Source organism: Thermobia domestica, chromosome 1 (assembly GCF_964235325.1).
Source record: "Thermobia domestica chromosome 1, izTheDome1.hap1.1, whole genome shotgun sequence".
Lineage (NCBI taxonomy): Eukaryota > Metazoa > Arthropoda > Insecta > Zygentoma > Lepismatidae > Thermobia > Thermobia domestica.
In genome coordinates, this window is record NC_137454.1 from 96,472,867 (window position 1) to 96,491,912 (window position 19,046).

Consider the following 19,046-nt stretch of genomic DNA (forward strand, 5'->3'; position numbering starts at 1 on the left):
AGGCAAAACTCTGCAATGCATAGCAGAATATGAACAAAAATTTGGAAAAGTAACCGATCGTCTGTTATATATGATCGATTAATTCCCAAGTGACGTTAAAAATTACTTTCAGATTCTATTTCGACAATGTTTTTACAAGCATACCACTTAGCTTACACCTAAAGTCTAATGGATATGCTGTAACTGGTGCTATACGTGAAAACAGGGTTCTCAAAGAAATCAATTTCTCAGTGTCATCTGAATTCAAGAAGCAGAAAAGAGGTTACCACGAACATAGAGGCAGTGAACATGGTGTAGTCATTTCAAGATGGCATGACAATTCAGTAGTCACAGTCGCATTCACTGTTCATGGTGGTTTCCTACTAGGAAATGTAAAAAGATATTCCAGGTCAGCCAAGAAAAAGATCACTCGTGCACGTTTGATCGGAGAATACAATACGTTTATGGGGGGCGCAGATCGAATGTATAGGAACATAAAGGACTACAGAATTGGTATTAGGGGAAAGAAATGGTGGTGGTCAATCTTCACTTGGCTGTTGGGTGTATTATTTTACAATGCATGGCAGACATCACTGAATGCTGGTTCAATTTGCAGTCAACTAGAATTTAGAAGAGAAATTGCTCAATACTATTTACTTGCATTTGGTTCGCCTCCAAGAGGTGCTGGACGTCTACTTGTATCCAGACTGAGTTTCTCTGGAAACAGAATATATCTTAGATATCAGTAAGATTTGATAGTATTGGCCATTTAGTTATTCCTGATCCTGGCAACAAAAGAAGATGTGCTGGAGAAAATTGTTCATCAGTGGGGCATACAACATGTGTAAAATGTGATGTTGGCCTTTGTGTTCCTTGTTTTTTTTCAATTTCCATACTAAGAAGTATTAAACACACTATTGTTGTCATTTTCCCAAGACAAAAATGGAATAAGTTTGTATGAAAGAAAGATAAGAAAAATATAGTTTTTGAACCCTACTCTAGTGCTATTTATTGCATTTATATATCACGAGAGCCTAGCGTGACCATATGGACACACTATATATATGGACACCAAAAAATATTTTCATAGATGCAATAGTATTTTTGTGATGTATGAAGCCCAATTAACATATTCAAGTATAAATTAACAAAAAAACTGAACCCAAATAATTCAGGCTCTATCAGGTTAAGACATATTCGCATATGTGCTCGTTTTTAGCACTGATGCTGTATGAGGCATTTCGGGTAGTAAAGGCGTACTCAGCAAAATTTGCGTGCTATGTAAACGCTCGAAAATTACGTTTGAGGTATGAGAGTAGTAATACCAAACTGCTCTATTGCAGCTAGTTCTTTTTCCTGTATATGTAGTTTATGGAAATCGTTCATCCTTCTCTAAGAAAATTCGTTTTAAAATAAATTGACGGTTAGTTTGACCGTTCAGAGTGCATTTTCAGGAAATTAGCCTTTTTTTGTGTTTGCCATTATTGCCTGAAGCACCTCATATAAAAGGTGCGCTTGCAGTTTTTTTTTTTTTTTTTTTTTTTTTTTTTTTTTTGTAATTGCCACTTTTGTCAGAAGTTAGAATCTTGTCGATAATTTATGAAGCAAATCCAATATAATACGATTCATTGTATTATATATATATAATCAAGAATTTTCGTAAAATTCATGTTTGTATTGGTTGTTAGTTTAAAGGTTTACGTCCGTATCCAGCACCGAAGTTACATGAAACAGACCGACAGTTTTGCGTAAAGTTGAACAGAACTGTCATCGGAAACCAAACGCGGATGCGAGAACTAGCTATTTAGCCACAAAGGAAACAGTTTTGTGAGCAGCGGTTGAGAAGGTGGAATAACAAGATACAAAAGACTTCCACGTATGTCTTCATAAAATGTAGAAAAGTGGCCTTCGTAGTGCAAAAACTCCAAAATAAGGTCAGCATTAGTTAGAGATTTAGAAATTTTATGTTATATGAATTAAGTTTTAGGTTGCTATAATGATCAGTTTCAAAGGGTAAATTAGATTCTAAAAATTACGAGAAAATAATAGGTATGTATTTAGTACATATATGACTTAAAATACTCATCTCTCTCCCATAATATATTAGCATTCACACACACAGTTTGACAGAAAAGTAATGAGGCTGATTTCGGTACATATATGCCAAGAATTTTATTCCTTTTGCATATAAATGTTGACCTCGTTAAAATAATTCCAGCGACGGAGGCGTTATTGTCATTGTTAGTAGCAGTTGTTTGGACATATTTTCTTCTGGATTGACCCAAGTTCGAAAGTGGCGCCTTTTCAAATGGTTTCTCATGTGGGAGGGACATAGATCCGACGGGAAGTATGGGCTGGAAGGCCACAGAATTTTTCTTTAAAATCCTTATTTCATGCTATGAATTCATTGATGGAAACTGACGTACGCATTGGAAATTGTTGTGATGCATCATCCAAGTGCGAGTAATACCGGTAACGCACGTGCTGCTCTCTTCCTGAGCTATTCAGGGACTTCGCAATAAAATGTTTGACATACTTGCAGACGATTCCAGGGCTGTTAAAATTTATCATTTTGATTTTCGGTACGGTTATTTTCTTGGAGTTTCTAGGCTACCCGACTCTCGTTGCGTGCCATATTAAGAAGTCGGTTCTAATATTTGAGGCTGTAGAGAAGATCAAGATACATCTGATTGACTTGCCCAATCGTGAGGCTCTTTGGAACTATTTTGGCGAAACTTTTCTCAGACGCATATCCTGTGTTAAAATCTGATGAACGTTAAACTTATACAAGTTTAACTCAATGCTGATCATTCTCAATATCATCGACGTTCTGACATCACAAGAATCTGCTCGGTCTTTCCATATTCTTGTCCGTTTGAGGTTGAAGGTCTCTCCGCACGAGGCCTGTCAAAGCCTTGAACCATCTGAAGATTTGTGCTCTGGATACAAAATGTTCTCCATAAGCCTTTTGAAATAAACTGAGATTCCCTGTCTGAAATAAGTATCAGATAAATATACTCTCATTGTTGTATTTGTACCACATTTTGTACCAGCAATCTCTGCTGATTTTAAAGGACTTTATTGTTGCGCAAAAGGCATACACTTGTCATGTGAAAACAGTCATTCATATGTTATTTGTGGGAATACGAAAGAACTTTATATTATACAGTAGTAAAACAATATTCATACAATAAGTAAGTATTCTCTTCCTATTTTTACTTTCTAAATTTAAATTGTACTCGTAGTGAAGAAAAAAATGTGTATACGTACTAGCTATGTTCGTTTATTTCTTGTGGAGACTAGATTTTTTGTTCGTGCATCGTACTAGAGTATCAAAATATATAGTAATGTTTTATCGGTTCTTGCTTACAAAATAGGCGCCTTTTAGCTTTATAAAATACATAAAATGACGAAATAGGGAAGTGTGGAAATATATATTTTTTTAACAAAATAAATAACAATTCACATTTCTTCTTTGTTCTAAATATGAAACATGCACATACGTTTTTTATTATTATTATTTAAGGGTATGTTAAACAGAATATCAAAATTTCTACAGGCTAATAATTCACCACTAAGGAATCCAAGCATTTCATTAAAAAAAAATAAAAGGAGCTTAATTTTTTTGTATATGAACATTGCTGGTAACGTCAACGTACTTTTTTCTCTAGAGCATGAACATCCAGAGAACGAAACATGGCCATATTCAGAAGCAGGAGGCAACACAGGATACGGTGATATTTTAACCATTCTTGGTAATAAAAAGAAGTATAATTTCTATTGTGATATTTGTGGAAAAGGCTTCAGTCATCACGGATCTGTAAGACAACATAGAACAATTCACTCAGGAACCACAAAATGCCCTATCTGCAATGGTGTCTTTAGTCGTATTTCCAATTTGAAACGTCACATACTTCAACAGCATCCTTCGTGTATGTAAACAGTATTGCGTGAAAATGGTTATCATGAGCAATATACATTCTTGGGAATATCCCATTCAACTTCTCGGATTTATGTTCTGTAATTTTCTGTAAGATTTATAATAAACTATTTTATTTTATTATTTCAGTTGTATTTATTTTCCCTAATTAGATGCATTTGTTAGTAATACTGAAGGATTTCAAGGAAATCTCAGTTAATTAAGAAAACGCCTTTTTCCTCGACCAGTTTTTATAAATTAAGAAAACTCAAACTTTGCAGGTACTTAGATTTTTCTAGGTATGGGATGATAAAAATAACTGTAGGGCTCCTTCATAGCCGTGTTGACGAACGCGCGTGCTTTTTGTGCTGGTGATCTCGATTCAATTATTGCTGGGATATTTTCCTCGCATAAAAATACGAATAGTTGTTACTTACTACTCATAGGCTTGGTGCTGGAAAGGGCTTTTAATCTTCAATCAAATAGAAACAGTTATGTTCAGTGGCGCCAGTATTGTTCCTGCAGCCATTAGTTATCTACATGAGATTTGTGAAATGTATGGTTATGTAGAATTAGAGGTGGAGGATAAAAGTCATCTTTAATTTCCCATTGGACACAAAGATGAAAAGGAACAGGTGTTAAGCTTTAGCGTAGCGATTTTTAATAAATAAAAGGTTATTTTCCAGTGACAATAGATCATCACATATAGTTCTAGACACAAGATTACCTATCAAAGCAGATATTCGGAATTTGTATTATTTAGACAATTCAAAAATCATGGGAGAGGGGGAAAACAAACTTCAAAGAATCCTGTGGTTATCAAAATAATGGCAACGCCTGAAAGAAACGTGTGCAACTTATCTGATGAATAGAGCGCGGGACTATAGTTAACATACAAAACTACTTTGGCTCTCGTGGAATGGAAGCACGAGGGTGGTTCAGTATGCTTCGTCTCTAACATAGGTGGGATCCCCGTAAGAAAACCAAACTACAGTCATTTTTCAACATAGTCCCCTACAACAGGAACACACTTTTCCAATCGGCGATCCAGTGCTTCAATTCCAGCGAAAAAAGAAAAAGTTTTGATTGGTCCTGCAACCATTCATTCACAACATCCATAACCTCCGTATCACTGGCAAAATGTTTTCCACGAAGATGTCTCTTCATGTTGGGGAACATATGGAAGTCACTGAGAACCAGGTCTGGAGAATAAGGGGCATGAGAGAGAATTTCGAACCCTGCTGCATGATTGCACCCACCGCAACTTGGAAGATGTGGGCGGAAGCATTGTCGCAATGGAATAACAAACCACGAACCAACATTCCGCGGCGTTTTTCCTTGGCAGCAGTACGTAATTGTGCAATTAGGTTTGCAAAATAAGCACCTGTGATTGTCTTTCCCTGTTGGAGATAATCTATCAAAATTCCTTCTTCATCCCAGAAAACAGAGGCTATGACTTTTCCCTTTGATGGTTAAACCTTGATTTTTTTTTTTTTTTTTTTTTTTTTTTTTTTTTGTGGAGAATTGTGATGTTTCCATTGCATACCTTGGCGTTTACATTCGGGATCGAAGTGGTGAACCCACATTTCATCCATTGTAACAAATCTCGTCAGAAACTTTGGCTTGTCAGCCTTTATTGTCCGTAATTGGTTCTGACTCTTTTGATCGACCGTCAGCATTCACGGGACCCAACATGCAGAGATCCTTTTCATTAACAAATGTTTATGTAGAATTAAAGGCACACTGCCAATTGAGATGTCACATGTCTCAGCTGTATGGTGGACAGTCACACGCCGGTCTGCTAAAACCACGGCATACGCTTTTGTAATCATTTTTGATGTGGTCACCGTTGCAGTGGACCACCAGCATGCTCATCTTGACAGGTCTGCCGACCACATTTAAATTCACAGCATCGTCTCTTCACTAGGTCATATGTAGGACTAGTCTCTCCAAGAGTTCCCACCATACCTGCATAGATGTCATTCAGTGTTAGATTTTTCTTGAGTAAACATTTTATCACTGCTCGGACCTCTGATTTTTTCATTTCTTCAATTGTGGCTACTTTTCTTACTGATCATCAGCCTATATATATTTTTTAATATATATATATATATATATATATAGTGGTAAATCCTTGAAACTCTGTGGATATTAGTCTAAAGTGTGCTCAATATATGTATAACATTACAAATCTCTCCTGCCACTAGAAATGGATCAGAGGCGGAGGATGCTGAACCACCCTCGTATGTAATGAATAGTTTCCAAAGGATATTGTACCATTCATCATGCAACACAGCACTCAGTTCCGTCAGCGAGAATATCTTTTCTGGATTCTGGCTCCACAACTGACAACATGTGCTCCATAATATAGTCTGGAAGTTGGGCGGGCTAGGGAAGATGATGTGGTCCATTTGGATATTCATAAAACTAATCACAGAAACCACGAAGTACCAGGTTATTACGGACGTGACCTACAGCATCACAGAGCCTCGGTCATGTTTCATTATAGGGAGGAGAGGGCTCTCACACTTGCTCTCAGTTAACAATAATAGTCATTGGTCAGCGGTGATGTCATTTAACCACATGTTACGATGAAACTCCCTACTGTCACTAATACTTTGTCTGACGTGCTTAGAAATAAAGATAGAAAGGTATAATCTATATTGTAATGATAATTCGTTTTGTCTTATGGAAACGCTGTAATATTTAATCAAAAGAAAGTTTCAATAGAAGTTAATCCTCAACTATCTAATAATTATGCTCGTGAAATTCTCATAATCACTATTCGCAGTAGAGTAAATTATGCCGTTTGATGGTCGAGTATAAGATGTTAGAAACTAGTAAAGCTACTAATAACTGCGAAACCTAGATGTACGTGAAGATTTGTTATGGGACCCTATTGATAGTCAGTCAGCCAGGTAATTAGGTCGACAAAGGTAATTAGTAGGGACGAAACTTTTTCACAACAATTTTGATATTTTGTAGCATTATCACAATTTTCGCATTTGTGTCTACTGTGGCACAAGTTTTTTTAAACTATGGAACTTGTATATTTTTGGTAGTAATGTGTATATCTAATACAAAAATGAGGATATACCTTGATTAGGTGCACATTCTAGCTAATATATTGACTAAAATATAGAAATTAATGCAAAATTTAAACACTTCCTCTAACCTCATCCTTAGTTAAAGGATAACATGCAGCAAGACATTACCAATTCTTCTTTTACTTAACCTTCATATGCAGTCACTGAGTGACGCAACTGCTTGTGAAGCATTTCTTTAAATCGTTGCGTTCGTACGAGGTAACTGCAGTTGCCGTCACCGGCCGCTCTCGCGCAGCTGTCTCGAGGAACTCTCAGTGTCCGTCACTCGAGGAAAAGCATTGTTTTAAATTGTAGCCTTCGTACGGGGACACTGCAGTGACCGTCACCATTCAATGTTGCCAGTGTATCTTGATGCCAATGTATATATATATGCTTAAAAAAAAAATGATCAGACGAAACTTGCATACTTGATCTTTCCGTACCTGCCCTATTCGCGGGTTTTCTACCCCTCCCCGATGGGGAAAATTTTTAACTCAATAGAAAATAATAATGAAAACCTTATTTTATGCATAGCGGTCTACCTTTATTTCATTTTAGTATAAATTTTAATGAATTTTCATTTTACAAATGCTGTGAAGAAAGACTTTAATTACTACAAATTCACGGTTTTTTCTCGTGAAATACAAATAGTTACAGAGAATGATGAGTTTTACAATATGCGTTGGCGCAATAATGAAAGAAATTCGTTTTGAATTTTCGTCCGTAATAGTTTGAATATTCCAACACAGAATTTCATTAAAAGGAATAAAATAATCGGATTGTTGAAATTTATCTAGATTTATATTGTGACAAGGTGTTGAGGAGCACATGCACAGGAGGGTTGGGAGGGAAGTGCAGTATATCATAATTACCCGCCTTTTCGCTACTGTCTACTGCAAGTAATTATACAACGTTAAAATTCTATTTAGCTTCAACGACCAATGATTAAAGCCAATAGACTTGCTAAATCAATTATTATTTGGAGACTGTTTAATTTGACTTATGTTATTATTATTATTATTATTAATATACTTTTGCACTTTTCTTCGTCTTGCTAATTAAATTTTCATTCGAAGTGCTCTCCTCAAAACGTTGCGCCCTAGACTAGGGCCTAGTGGTAAATCTAACCCTGCCTAGTCGTCTATTATGTTTTGTTCTTTGGGTATTAGTCATTTATATTAATCATCAGATTTGCAGTCACCCCTTATTCCAAATGAATCATTTCCGATCTACGCTTATAACAATTATTATTATCACGAAACAGCACTTATAATATTGTATTCTTAGTACGTCCGTCCGTTACTCCCACAATAATTCTTGGACAAATGCCAAATTTTTATATCCTGTTTTTGCAATAGATATGTGGAACGATTATGGTATCTCGTCCGAGTTCGTTAATGGAGACGATTAATCAATCGGACGTGGTAAAAATCAACAATTTCCGGTTTTAACGTTGCCATTATAGAGCGAAAGCCTTAATAGATAGCGAGAAGGGGTTTTCTCAAATCGATTAAGCTTTCCAAGAATAATTGAAATGTCCGTCCTTAATACTGTATTAAAACCGGAAGTGGGCGAAATCCAGTACGACTTCCGGTTTTAATATTAATCTATATAGAGAAAAATCGATAAGAGAGCAAGTTCGATTTCCTTGGAATCGACTTAGCCTTCTAAGAATAGTTCGCATCTACTCTCTTAACACTTTATTTAAATCGGTAGTGGCAGAAATCAACCATTTCCGGTTTCAGTGTTGATCACCATAGAATAAAAACCGTAATAAATAGGGAAAAGTGTTTTTGTAATCAATTTAGCATTCCAAAAATGTGTACTATATCCTCTCTTAACCCTCTATTCAAACCAGAAATGGCATAAATCAACTACTTTCGGTTTAAACGTTGATTATTATAAGGTAAAAACGGTAATAGGGAGAAGCGGTTTTCTATAATCAATTCTGTCTCAAGAATAATATTCCATCTCGACTCTAATCTCTGTACTAAAACCAAACGTGGTATACATCTACCATTTTTGGTTTCCATACTAATTTGGAAAAAAAAATATTGGCGCGCTCCTCTTTATTGTCTTTACCAGAATTATGTATTATTATTATTAAATCATTAAGGAAAGAAGTAAAGGACGGAAATATGTTGTTGACAAAACCGAACATATATTAATGGGATTCTTTGTGGCTAAGTGCTTAGAACTTTGCTGCCCTTGCAGGAGTCGGATTCGATTTCTTGTGGCAGGTACTGTGGTTTGTAGATCTACGTCCCATGTAGCCTAGTAGCGTAGGTGTTGAAATTAAGTTGAACTCTAAGTATTAAAAATATATAAACAAAAATATTGGTAAGTGGAAGAGTATTACCTGCGTCTAACAAAAGAATATAAATTGAGAAATTAATTACAAAGTTTATGTTGACTTTGGAACTCCAATACTTCAAAAAAAAAAAATGTATGGAAATAATATGCATATTTATATATAGTTCTAATGACAGGATTCCTTTCATGCAAATGCTTTTCTAAGGCAAATCTCTTGGCAGAAAGAGATCCTTCCTGCGAATCCTCACGAACCTCATTCAAACTGGTTCAGGCCAACTAAAATATCCCCTTTCATGTCAGCATCTTCGGAACCCAGGGAACTCACTCAATTAAAAGGATTCAGTTCTAAATATCTAAAAATAGTTCCGGAAGTCGGAACAATCTTGACTAATACTCTTAAAAAATGATAATAAATAAATTGTAGCTAGTTAAAATAAAAATCGAGCAGCCTCCATAATTAAAGATTGCGACATTCTCTATCAGGAGCAGCTAACCTTTAAGGGTCCGTCCAAAAAAAAAAAAAATTCAACTTTATTTAGATTTCGAATAGTCATCAGCCACTGATCGATCTGCTATCGGTAGAAACGGTAAGTGTGTCTCCAAGATTCAGAGGACAAAGGACATATTAGCAATAATTGGTACTTTGTCCAAGTAATATATATTTTAAGTTATGTTTCATTGTGTCGTTGAATTTTGTTTTGATTTAGGTATATTATCGTTTTTGGTTCCTTCTGTCTGTCTGCTGGGACTAGAGATGGTCGTGTGGATTGGGGTCATGGTTGAGAGGTGTGTGCAAATGCCAGAAAAACAGCGAGATATGATGCTCTCAAGAGGGGGTGGATGTCCTTATAAAGGCCCGAACAGAAGCCAAACAGCACGGCTGTATAATGAAAAGTATGATACAGGCCAGTTTGCAATCTCGTTGATAGCATAGGATGCACAGACATTCTTTTTTCCCCTCTGCGTTTTTTTTTTTTTTTTCCAGCTAAATAAGAAGTAGTGCGTGCTTACTATTAACAGCCATTTTCAAACTGGAATAACTTGAGACGATGGAAATGCTTCTACGAACTATATGATCCGGATAGTCGCCGAATGGACACTGAAATTTCGAACCATGAATAGCTGTGTGCGCGTTTCTGCGTGTTCCATGTATTTCTATGTGTCTGGCAACACCATTCATAACATGGTAAATAAAGGGGGGGGGGGCAGAAAAGAACAAGAAGCCTCGGTACCTGTTGTTGGTTGCCTGTCTTTTCACAAGCAGTGACTCAACTAAGTCACGTCACTCAGTGACCGCATGAGAAGGGAAGGTTAAATTTGTTCTGCTGTCAGTAACTATATCATATTATACTTGGAAAAGAATCTCTTGGCATCAACATTCGAGACTAGCAACCATATTAAACGCAACAAGCTGACAGCAAAAGACCTGTGGTTAACTTTTAAACTGTTTAGCAATGATACAATATCAATTTCTTTATCCCCATTGTTGAGAACTTCCAATAACCTTACTTTTAAATTCATGGCAACCAGCAGATCGTGAACATTTTCACCGCAAAAGACAGTCAAGGATTTAAATAACGGTTCAGTTTTGTTGATGTCTACATCTTTATGAAGTGAAACAGTTTCTGAATCAAATAACTCGCAGAACTTTTTCATAAGTGCAGTGTCTTTTTAAGTTAAATAATATTGGTATCACATTGAAATTCCTCAGTAGTCACAACTGAGATCCAGACATTTATTCCGCCGAGATACCAAATCACTCATTCCGGTTGCTAAAATTCTTGCTCCAAACGCATGAGCCAGGTAATGGTAGCCTCTTGCCCTGCTTCAAGTATGCCGAAATGTTGTCTACGAATGTGTTTCTTCAGTGATGTGAAAAGATGTTAGTCAGAAGTTACTATCTCAGGAGTTTATTTATTTATTTTAATTTTCATAACATATCTTTCACATCAATTCTGCTGGCAAACCTACTACACACACACACACAAATTATAACTATAAACATGCAAATCACTGTATTGTACAGCTAAATTCATCGTTTTGATTGTGCAATGTATTATAGAGTACGCTACTTTCTTTTTACCATGCAATTATTAAAGCTCATGTTAATAATAATACCGGATGTATCAAAAGTCCGGGATCATAGGCTAATTTTATTATGAGTAAAGGTACGAAAAATGTAGAGAGAAGTTATTGGAAATATCTGGTTTTCAATGTAAAATGTTGGACCTTCGACACTAGTAACGCGCCCTGTGTTAATTGAAAAAGCAACGTTGCCAGTTCAGTAGACAGTTTCCTTGGGCCTTCACCATACCAACAATACAGCATTGTTGGGAGACAGGTTCAATGTGTCCCCGCGTCATTTTTGTGTATCCTCACTTTTCGTTCGAACAGCCTGCTAAACTGGAAACTTTTCACTTAAAATTGGGTGCCTTACCAATATGGAATCCGAACAGCTAGTCCGATTGGAAAAATTCCATTTTAGACCGAAAATCTCTATTTCCAATAACTTTCCTCTATATTTTCGTTTTTTCATTCATAACGGAGTTGGCCTATGGTCCCGGATTTTCGATATAGACGGTGTACTGTTTTCTGATATTATGAGATCTTAGTCGATCACTCTTTATGACAGTGAAATAAATTTCACTAATAGCTATTAGTAGCAATGCAGTTCGTCAGTTTTGATTAGGCGCGTTAAAGGAATCATATATATTCACATGTGCCAGATTGACGTCAAATAAAACAAACGGATTGTTGTGGGAGAATCTTTATGAGATGAATGAAGAAGGGACCTAACAGGAGCAAAGGAGAAAGAAAATGAAAAATGTGCTTTGTTAAGCAATGGTGAATCTGCTATGGATGGATATTAATAAATGTCATAATGTCTTACTTGTGTATCAGTACGCATGGATATATAAAGAGAATTCACCCAAGAACTTGTCAATTTTTAAATATTTAAAATATTAAATATTTGAAGTAGTGGAACTTCTTTGGGGAAAACAAATCTTCAGTAATAAATTCATTTTAAAAACCCATGTTTGAAAGACAATTTGAAATTTGCTGATCTTGAAGATTTCAAAAGTATATTCGATTGGGGAGGGTGGGGGGAGAAAATTACAAATTGATAATATCTGTTTGCATTTGCGAAATATTTACTTCATAATCAAGTTTCGAGAAGATAGGTGACTACTAAGTGTTTTGTAGAATGTATACATAAATTTGAACTTAGTGACGAGATACAACAAGCAACCAGACATATTAGAAAAGAATTAACATTTGACGCGTTTTGTATTTCAGGTGTTCATTTCATAGCCTCATTCCTTTTCACTTTCTTTCCTCCGTAGAGTCGTTTTCAAATGCTGTGACGGAAGACTCATTTTCCCAAGGAATGCAAGTGGTTGGTGCTTCAGACAAACAGGCAAGGTGTCTCTACCAATGCAACATATGTGGGAAGACGTACAGACATAGTAGTTCTCTTTCTCTGCATAAATCCATTCATAAGGGTAGTACGCGTTGTTTTATATGCAGCAAAACTTTTTGCAGAATTACGTACTTAAGAAGCCACTTGCGCATTGTGCATGATATTAGTCCACCTTGGAAATCATAAACAACGTGAAATAGGTACGACAGTTACATTAATTATTGCGCTATTTAGAGCAAATTGAGAGTTTATTTGGTGGCAACCAGAATGCCGCGAAGTATGTTCTGGTGATTTTCGCTAAACGAATGTCGAGCATTGCATATTTGTATATAATTTCCGGTGAAGAATAGTCAAAATTGTTGAAGAAAAAATGTAGGTGAAGCAGAATTAATGTAAATCAGTCACAATTTTGTATCTATATCTAATCTATATTTCTTCTTTTTTATTGGGGAGTTTTTAATCATAAGCTATTAAAATTTGTCTTTTAAACCTTCAAGTTGAAACCAGAAAAAAAATTCTATTTTGGCCACAATCTTCTTTTTGTAAAGACACTGCGGTTTATGAAAATCCGCGTTAAAGATTGATTTCTTCTACATTTGGTTCGTAGTATTGTTGTTATATGAAGTTGTTGTAGCGTTCTTTGGTGAAATTGTGAACTTGAAGTAATATAAATGAGATCTATATTGCGTGATAAACAGTGAACAAAGATGGGTAATTATTTTATCGCATTTTGAATGTTTAATCTTGACACACATGTTGCAGTTAACTGTTAATGATAAAATCTGTTCTTCTTTGTTTTCCGTAATGCGTGATTTGACAGAAATTCAATTTCAGATTACTGAATATTTTAATTTTGTTTTTCGTTGTTTAGTTTCGCTCTTATAGTTCATATGATGCATTCTTTAAGACAAGTTGCAATACACTCTTACTGGAACGATATCATGATTCTAATAGGTTTTTCAATGAGGAGTATGGAGGTCCAATCTGCGGCAATCAATCAGTTAGGTTATACGTCGTACGTTCTCAGGGTGAAGAAATTTTAAATATTCTTTTCTTGAAACTAGCGCTAAGTGAAATCATTTTAATCTTGTTATATTTCTTAATTTTACTGCAAATGAAGTTGGTTCTCTCACGATTTTTTTTATGAGCAAATGAAGTTCTATTGGTTCATTTAATTTTCAAGTGCCAGAAGATAATTTCAAAAGATGAAAAGGACAACCGTGTAATAACTTTAAATTTGAAATTGAAATTTGTATAATTTAGATAATTGGAAAGCTATTCGATTTCGTGTATACTGGTATCACGAGTGAATTTTTGATATTACGTAAGTTGTTAAAAAAAAAAAAAAAAAAAAAAAAGAAGTTACAACCCACTTTTTCAGTATATGTTGAATTATAGTAATATGTACATTTTAAAATGTGTAATGTATATGTTCCATTCATTACTCGGTTAACCATTAGGAATCTACATCAAAATCTTTTTTCCTGTAGCTCAATGGGCGAAACAGAAAGATTGGTGGGAAAGTCTCCCAGAAGCTACATGCGAACTTGGAGTGCCGCTCGAGACAGATGATCCGTCTAAATCGAAGCATATTTGCAAGATTTGTGGTAAACGTTTTAAACATAGTGGTTCACTCTCAATGCATAAAAGATTGCATGGTGGCCATACGAAATGCCCAATCTGTGGAAAAATTTTTAGTCGCACGTATTACATGAAAGTTCATATGCAGCTGGTACATAACATAGATGAAGATAAAAGAAACCCACCTACGTAAGATAAGTAACATTTGTGTATCAAGCACGTTGCATTATAATATGTTCAGTATATATGATTTGTTTTACATTGTATGAAAATGGAGCAAATATTTGTAAATTTATCAATAAATGTTTCTGATATAAATATTATGCCTTGTTTATCTGCAGAAAATACCATATAATTCTAAGTAATGTGCACGAAATTGCACGATGCCAACAAACAATATTTAAGCAAAAGGAACTAAAGCAATGAAGTTAAGACGCAATGTTGCCCCATAGCAGAGAGTTTTATAGCATATAACGAAAACTTCAAGAACCACGTTCCGTTCAAAGTTCTTGAACTTCATCTTCAGTACTAGTTTTTAACCCTCGCACAGCCAAGCTCAAAATCATGACCAAAACGGTGAAATGGGGGACCTAAGTGACCTCTTTAGAAATTGTATTAAATTTGTTCTTATTGCCTTGCTTTCTTAACAAAACTCCTGTTACAGTGCTTATGTGTCTATTTTGACTTGATAACGTACTGGTAAGATATACATGCAGCTCCAAACATTACTTTCATAATAAAGTTGTAGTAATACATTTTTTGTGTTACTATCTCTATTGTATACCTCGCTACATATCTTCTTCGCAATTTATCCTTTTTCATTCAGATTTTATGCATAGTTGTTAGGCTTCACAGCTGTTACAGTCTTTCTGTACCTCCTACATATCCATCCCTTATAGCGTTTGCACACGTCCCCGGCAATGCCGGATCCGGTTCCGACAATGCCGGCGATGGAGTCGGCGGCAATGTAATCAAATGGTAGCTGGCACACGCTTTCCGACCCGGCAAAAAAGCCGGTGGAACTCCCGGCTCCGGCAAATGCAGCCGGACTAGCCGCCGACATGTCGGTGCCGGCTCCGGCTCCGGTTTTGTCGGCGGCAATGTTTTATTATGCGTAGATGCACACGCAGCCGGTAAAGACGGAGCCGGCTTGTTGATAGGTTTCTTCAATCTAGCTACAGTGAGTGAGTGGCAAGGCGTTGTGTATTCTTGTTTCTTTTCCTGTATTTGGATTTTTTGTTTACTTCAGGTTTTTCGTTATTTTCTTTTTTCACATCATATGAATATATAATAAAGAATGAAATAATCAAAATGGCTGTGAGGTACCACAAATATAGTGGCTTGCTATTTACATAAATTCTCAGCAAGGGAAATTCGGATCTTGTTTGAATTATCCAACTACGGCAACGCGTAAAGTGAGTTTCACACATGTATGTATGTATATTAATTTGTTATCTTCTACAGCTGAAACTTACTTAAACGATTTAAACAAAGGGGTCGTTGGATTCGTTTTGATAGAGAATATGTCTTAGCATATATGAAGTCATAATTTTTAAAAAATCAATATGGCGGAAATGAACAAAATGGAGATACGAAGAAATTATGAATCTAGGATAGTTGTCCAGTGCTTATCCTGTTAATTATGCAACCTAGTATGTACGGTATAAATATCCATCATAATCGTAGAAGTAGGCATTCCCAAGCGTAACAAAGGTTGTAAATAAAATTAAAGTAAATAAAAACTACAACACAACTACAGAAAGAAATGAAAATGTACAAACAGAACAAGAAAATTTCTATTCTTCTGTTTGCATACTGTTTTACCTTATAGATCATAATAAAAATATGTACTCTGTCTTGTCTGGTATTTGTTCCATAGATCGATTGTATACTGAGTGAATAGGCAGCCGCAGTGTTGCCTTTCCAGAACTTTATTATTATTATTATTATTATTATTATTATTATTATTATTTTAAATAGCTTGATCTCAGCCTGTTTCAATTTTGAGAAATTTAAATACATGTAAAAATTATGGCAACAAAAGTGAAAAGAAAAGAAAGAAACCAAAAGAAGGCCATATACCTCGTGCCCACACATCCACCCACACACACAAAGAGCAAATAACCTTTTTTTTTTTTTTTAATCTTCTGTTTAGTCTCCCCCGAGGGGAAAATATAGAAAAATAATAGTTTGCAAGACTCCTTCCATCAATCATTGATAGGGATTAGGTTTCTCCTAAGCATTTTCCTTCTGTGTGGATTGTCTTTCTTGGCTCCTGCAAGATCATAGTACGTAATTTGGAAGGGGGGGGGGGTTGTTGAAAGAGGGAAAGGAATGCATAAAGAAGAATATCTTGTATAACAGTATGATTTGATTTAATCAACACAACAGGCTACAGCCGAAATTGCCTATGTTTTTGTTTTACAAGATGCATTGCAAAACGTTATCTATGAATGTTATATCGGACATACTACATATGTAGGCCTATCTAGAACAAAATCTCTCCTGGAAAAAATCCTCCTATGCTGAAGAAAATTACAATTTAGTTCCGTTTCCTCCGTTCGATTCCAGGAATGTACTCAATTCGTCTATCTGTATGCAACTATGCAAGCCCACAGGGGATCAAGGACAGAAGTAGGTCAATTTAACAGGGGGTGGATTAAACTGACGTTTATCATTTATATGAAACTATTCTGAAGTGCCATACTTTCTGCGTGAGTGTAGCTATATGTTACTTATTTCCGCTTGAAGTGCCTTTTTGATTTAGTGGATTGTTTTCTGCAGTGCACTGAAGTCTTGCTTCAGTGACAATTCATTTCATCGTTCATCGAGTGACAATGACTAAAGTGTTTCAGTACGATGTTTCGAATTTCATTGAATTAGTGGAAATGAGACCTTGTCTATGGGACAAGACTACAGACTCATATAAAGACAAGGTCGAAAAGCAGAAAGCCTGGAAAGAAGTATATACAAACCTTGCACAATACTTCGACACTATGGACAAAAAGAAATGAGAAGCGACAGGTATGTATAGGATAATATAAAACAATAGTGACTCAAACGCTTTCTGTTTACTTACAGTTGATACATAAAATGTAGATTATATATAAATGAAAATAAAATGTACAGTACAATCGAAGACATAAAAATGGGCCACTTCGATGTTCGGCGTAAGGACAATTTACCAGCTGTCAATTTGCCACCAAAATTCGACAAAGCGGACAATTTGCCACCAGTTTTCGCAAATTCTTGACAATTAGACACTATTGGATTGTGGGTTTAAGTATAAGGTTACTACCTACTGTAACTTGTCAAAATTATTAATTTAGCCATGTTTTTCTGCGAATGCTTTTGATTAGGAGTATATACGGACCAATTTACAATATACCTTTGCGTACTAAAGAATAGATATTTGGGGATTTAGACGTTAATGCTCCTACGTCACTTGATTGACGTAATACAATTAACCTTGTTCTTTGCATTGAGCTATTTCTCAGATATTGAACGACCCTTCCATTTATTCAAGTCAGTCTGTAATATTACACGGCTCTTGCAAAAAAAAAAAAAAAAAAAAAAAAAAAAAACTGAACAGCGCTGAATATGATTACTAATTCGTTGTACTAAGAAATCGAACGTTTGTTTAGACATGCGAAAGTAATTAATTAAAAAATTTCGAATCATATGTACACAGCTTTTCATATAATGTATAAAACGGACTCATGTTCTCTCCTTCACGTTCAAACTCAAACTACTTTCGGCACTGGCATTACCGGGATGTGTGTGCAAAGCAGCGCCGGCACCGACATTGCCGGATCCGGCTCCGGTTTTGCCGGCTGCGTGTGCAAAGCAGCCCCGGTTCCGGTTCCGGCATTGTCGGTGCCGGATCCGGCATTGCCGGGAACGTGTGCAAATGCTCTTACAGGTTTCACATTTAACCTTTGACTTTGTATTCTGCTTGTGTCGCACATGAAGCACCTTGCTCTTTTAACTTCCTTCTGTGTTTTTGTTTCAGTGTCATTATCAGACACACATTTTAGGCGTGTTCTAATAAAAGGTATTATCAAAGAATCAGAAAAGACGTTTCTATGTCTCTTTTGATAACTAATATACAGGGTGTCTCAAAAGTCCCCTGACAAAGAGTAACTGTTATTATCAGAATTACAACAAAATTTAAGATGAGAAACCGTCTCCAAATATGATGTTTTCAATCTAAAGTGAAGGATTTTTTTTTTTTTTAAATCGGACGAGTCGTTTGGGCTGTGTACTCTTTATGCGCTCAATGTTAAATGAAAATGCAACATTGCCATCTACCTGGGCCCACAACATAAGTGAATCAACTTACTATCTTTTACAATAACGTGTCGATGGTAAGTCCCATTTCATACTGTAACTTCATTCAGTTATGCTGTGGGTCCAGGTAAATGGTAACGTTGCATTTTCATTTAACATTGGACGCATAAAGAGTATACAGCCCAAACGGCTCGTTCGATATAAAAAACCTTCCTCCACTTTAGATTGAAAACATCATATTCGGAGACGGTTTCTCCTCTTACATTTTGTTGTAACTTAAATAATAACACAGCTACCCTATGTTAGGGGAATTTTGAGACACCCTGTATATATATATATATATATATATATATATATATATATATATATATATATATATATATATATATATATAATGCAAATAATTTATGATTTGCATTCATCGATCGATCTTCCTATCTGTTTATACGTTCTTCCG

The 19,046-nt window shown here is 35.6% G+C and overlaps 1 protein-coding gene across 22 annotated transcripts in view; it reads left to right on the forward strand.

Annotated features, from left to right (window-relative positions):
* Positions 1 to 19,046, forward strand: part of LOC145687471 (uncharacterized) — a 303,707-nt gene that overhangs the window by 137,025 nt on the left and 147,636 nt on the right. Inside the window, exon 6 of one of the 22 annotated variants that reach the window (XM_081760966.1) lies at positions 14,209 to 14,617. The exons of 20 other annotated variants lie outside the window; for them this stretch is intronic. In XM_081760966.1, coding sequence (XP_081617092.1) covers positions 14,209 to 14,492 — 284 coding nt within the window. In that variant the 3' untranslated portion in view covers positions 14,493 to 14,617. Of the gene's footprint in view, positions 1 to 3,650; positions 3,997 to 14,208; positions 14,618 to 19,046 lie in introns of those variants that run through there. One more of the 22 variants, XM_081760990.1, reaches the window with a different exon arrangement.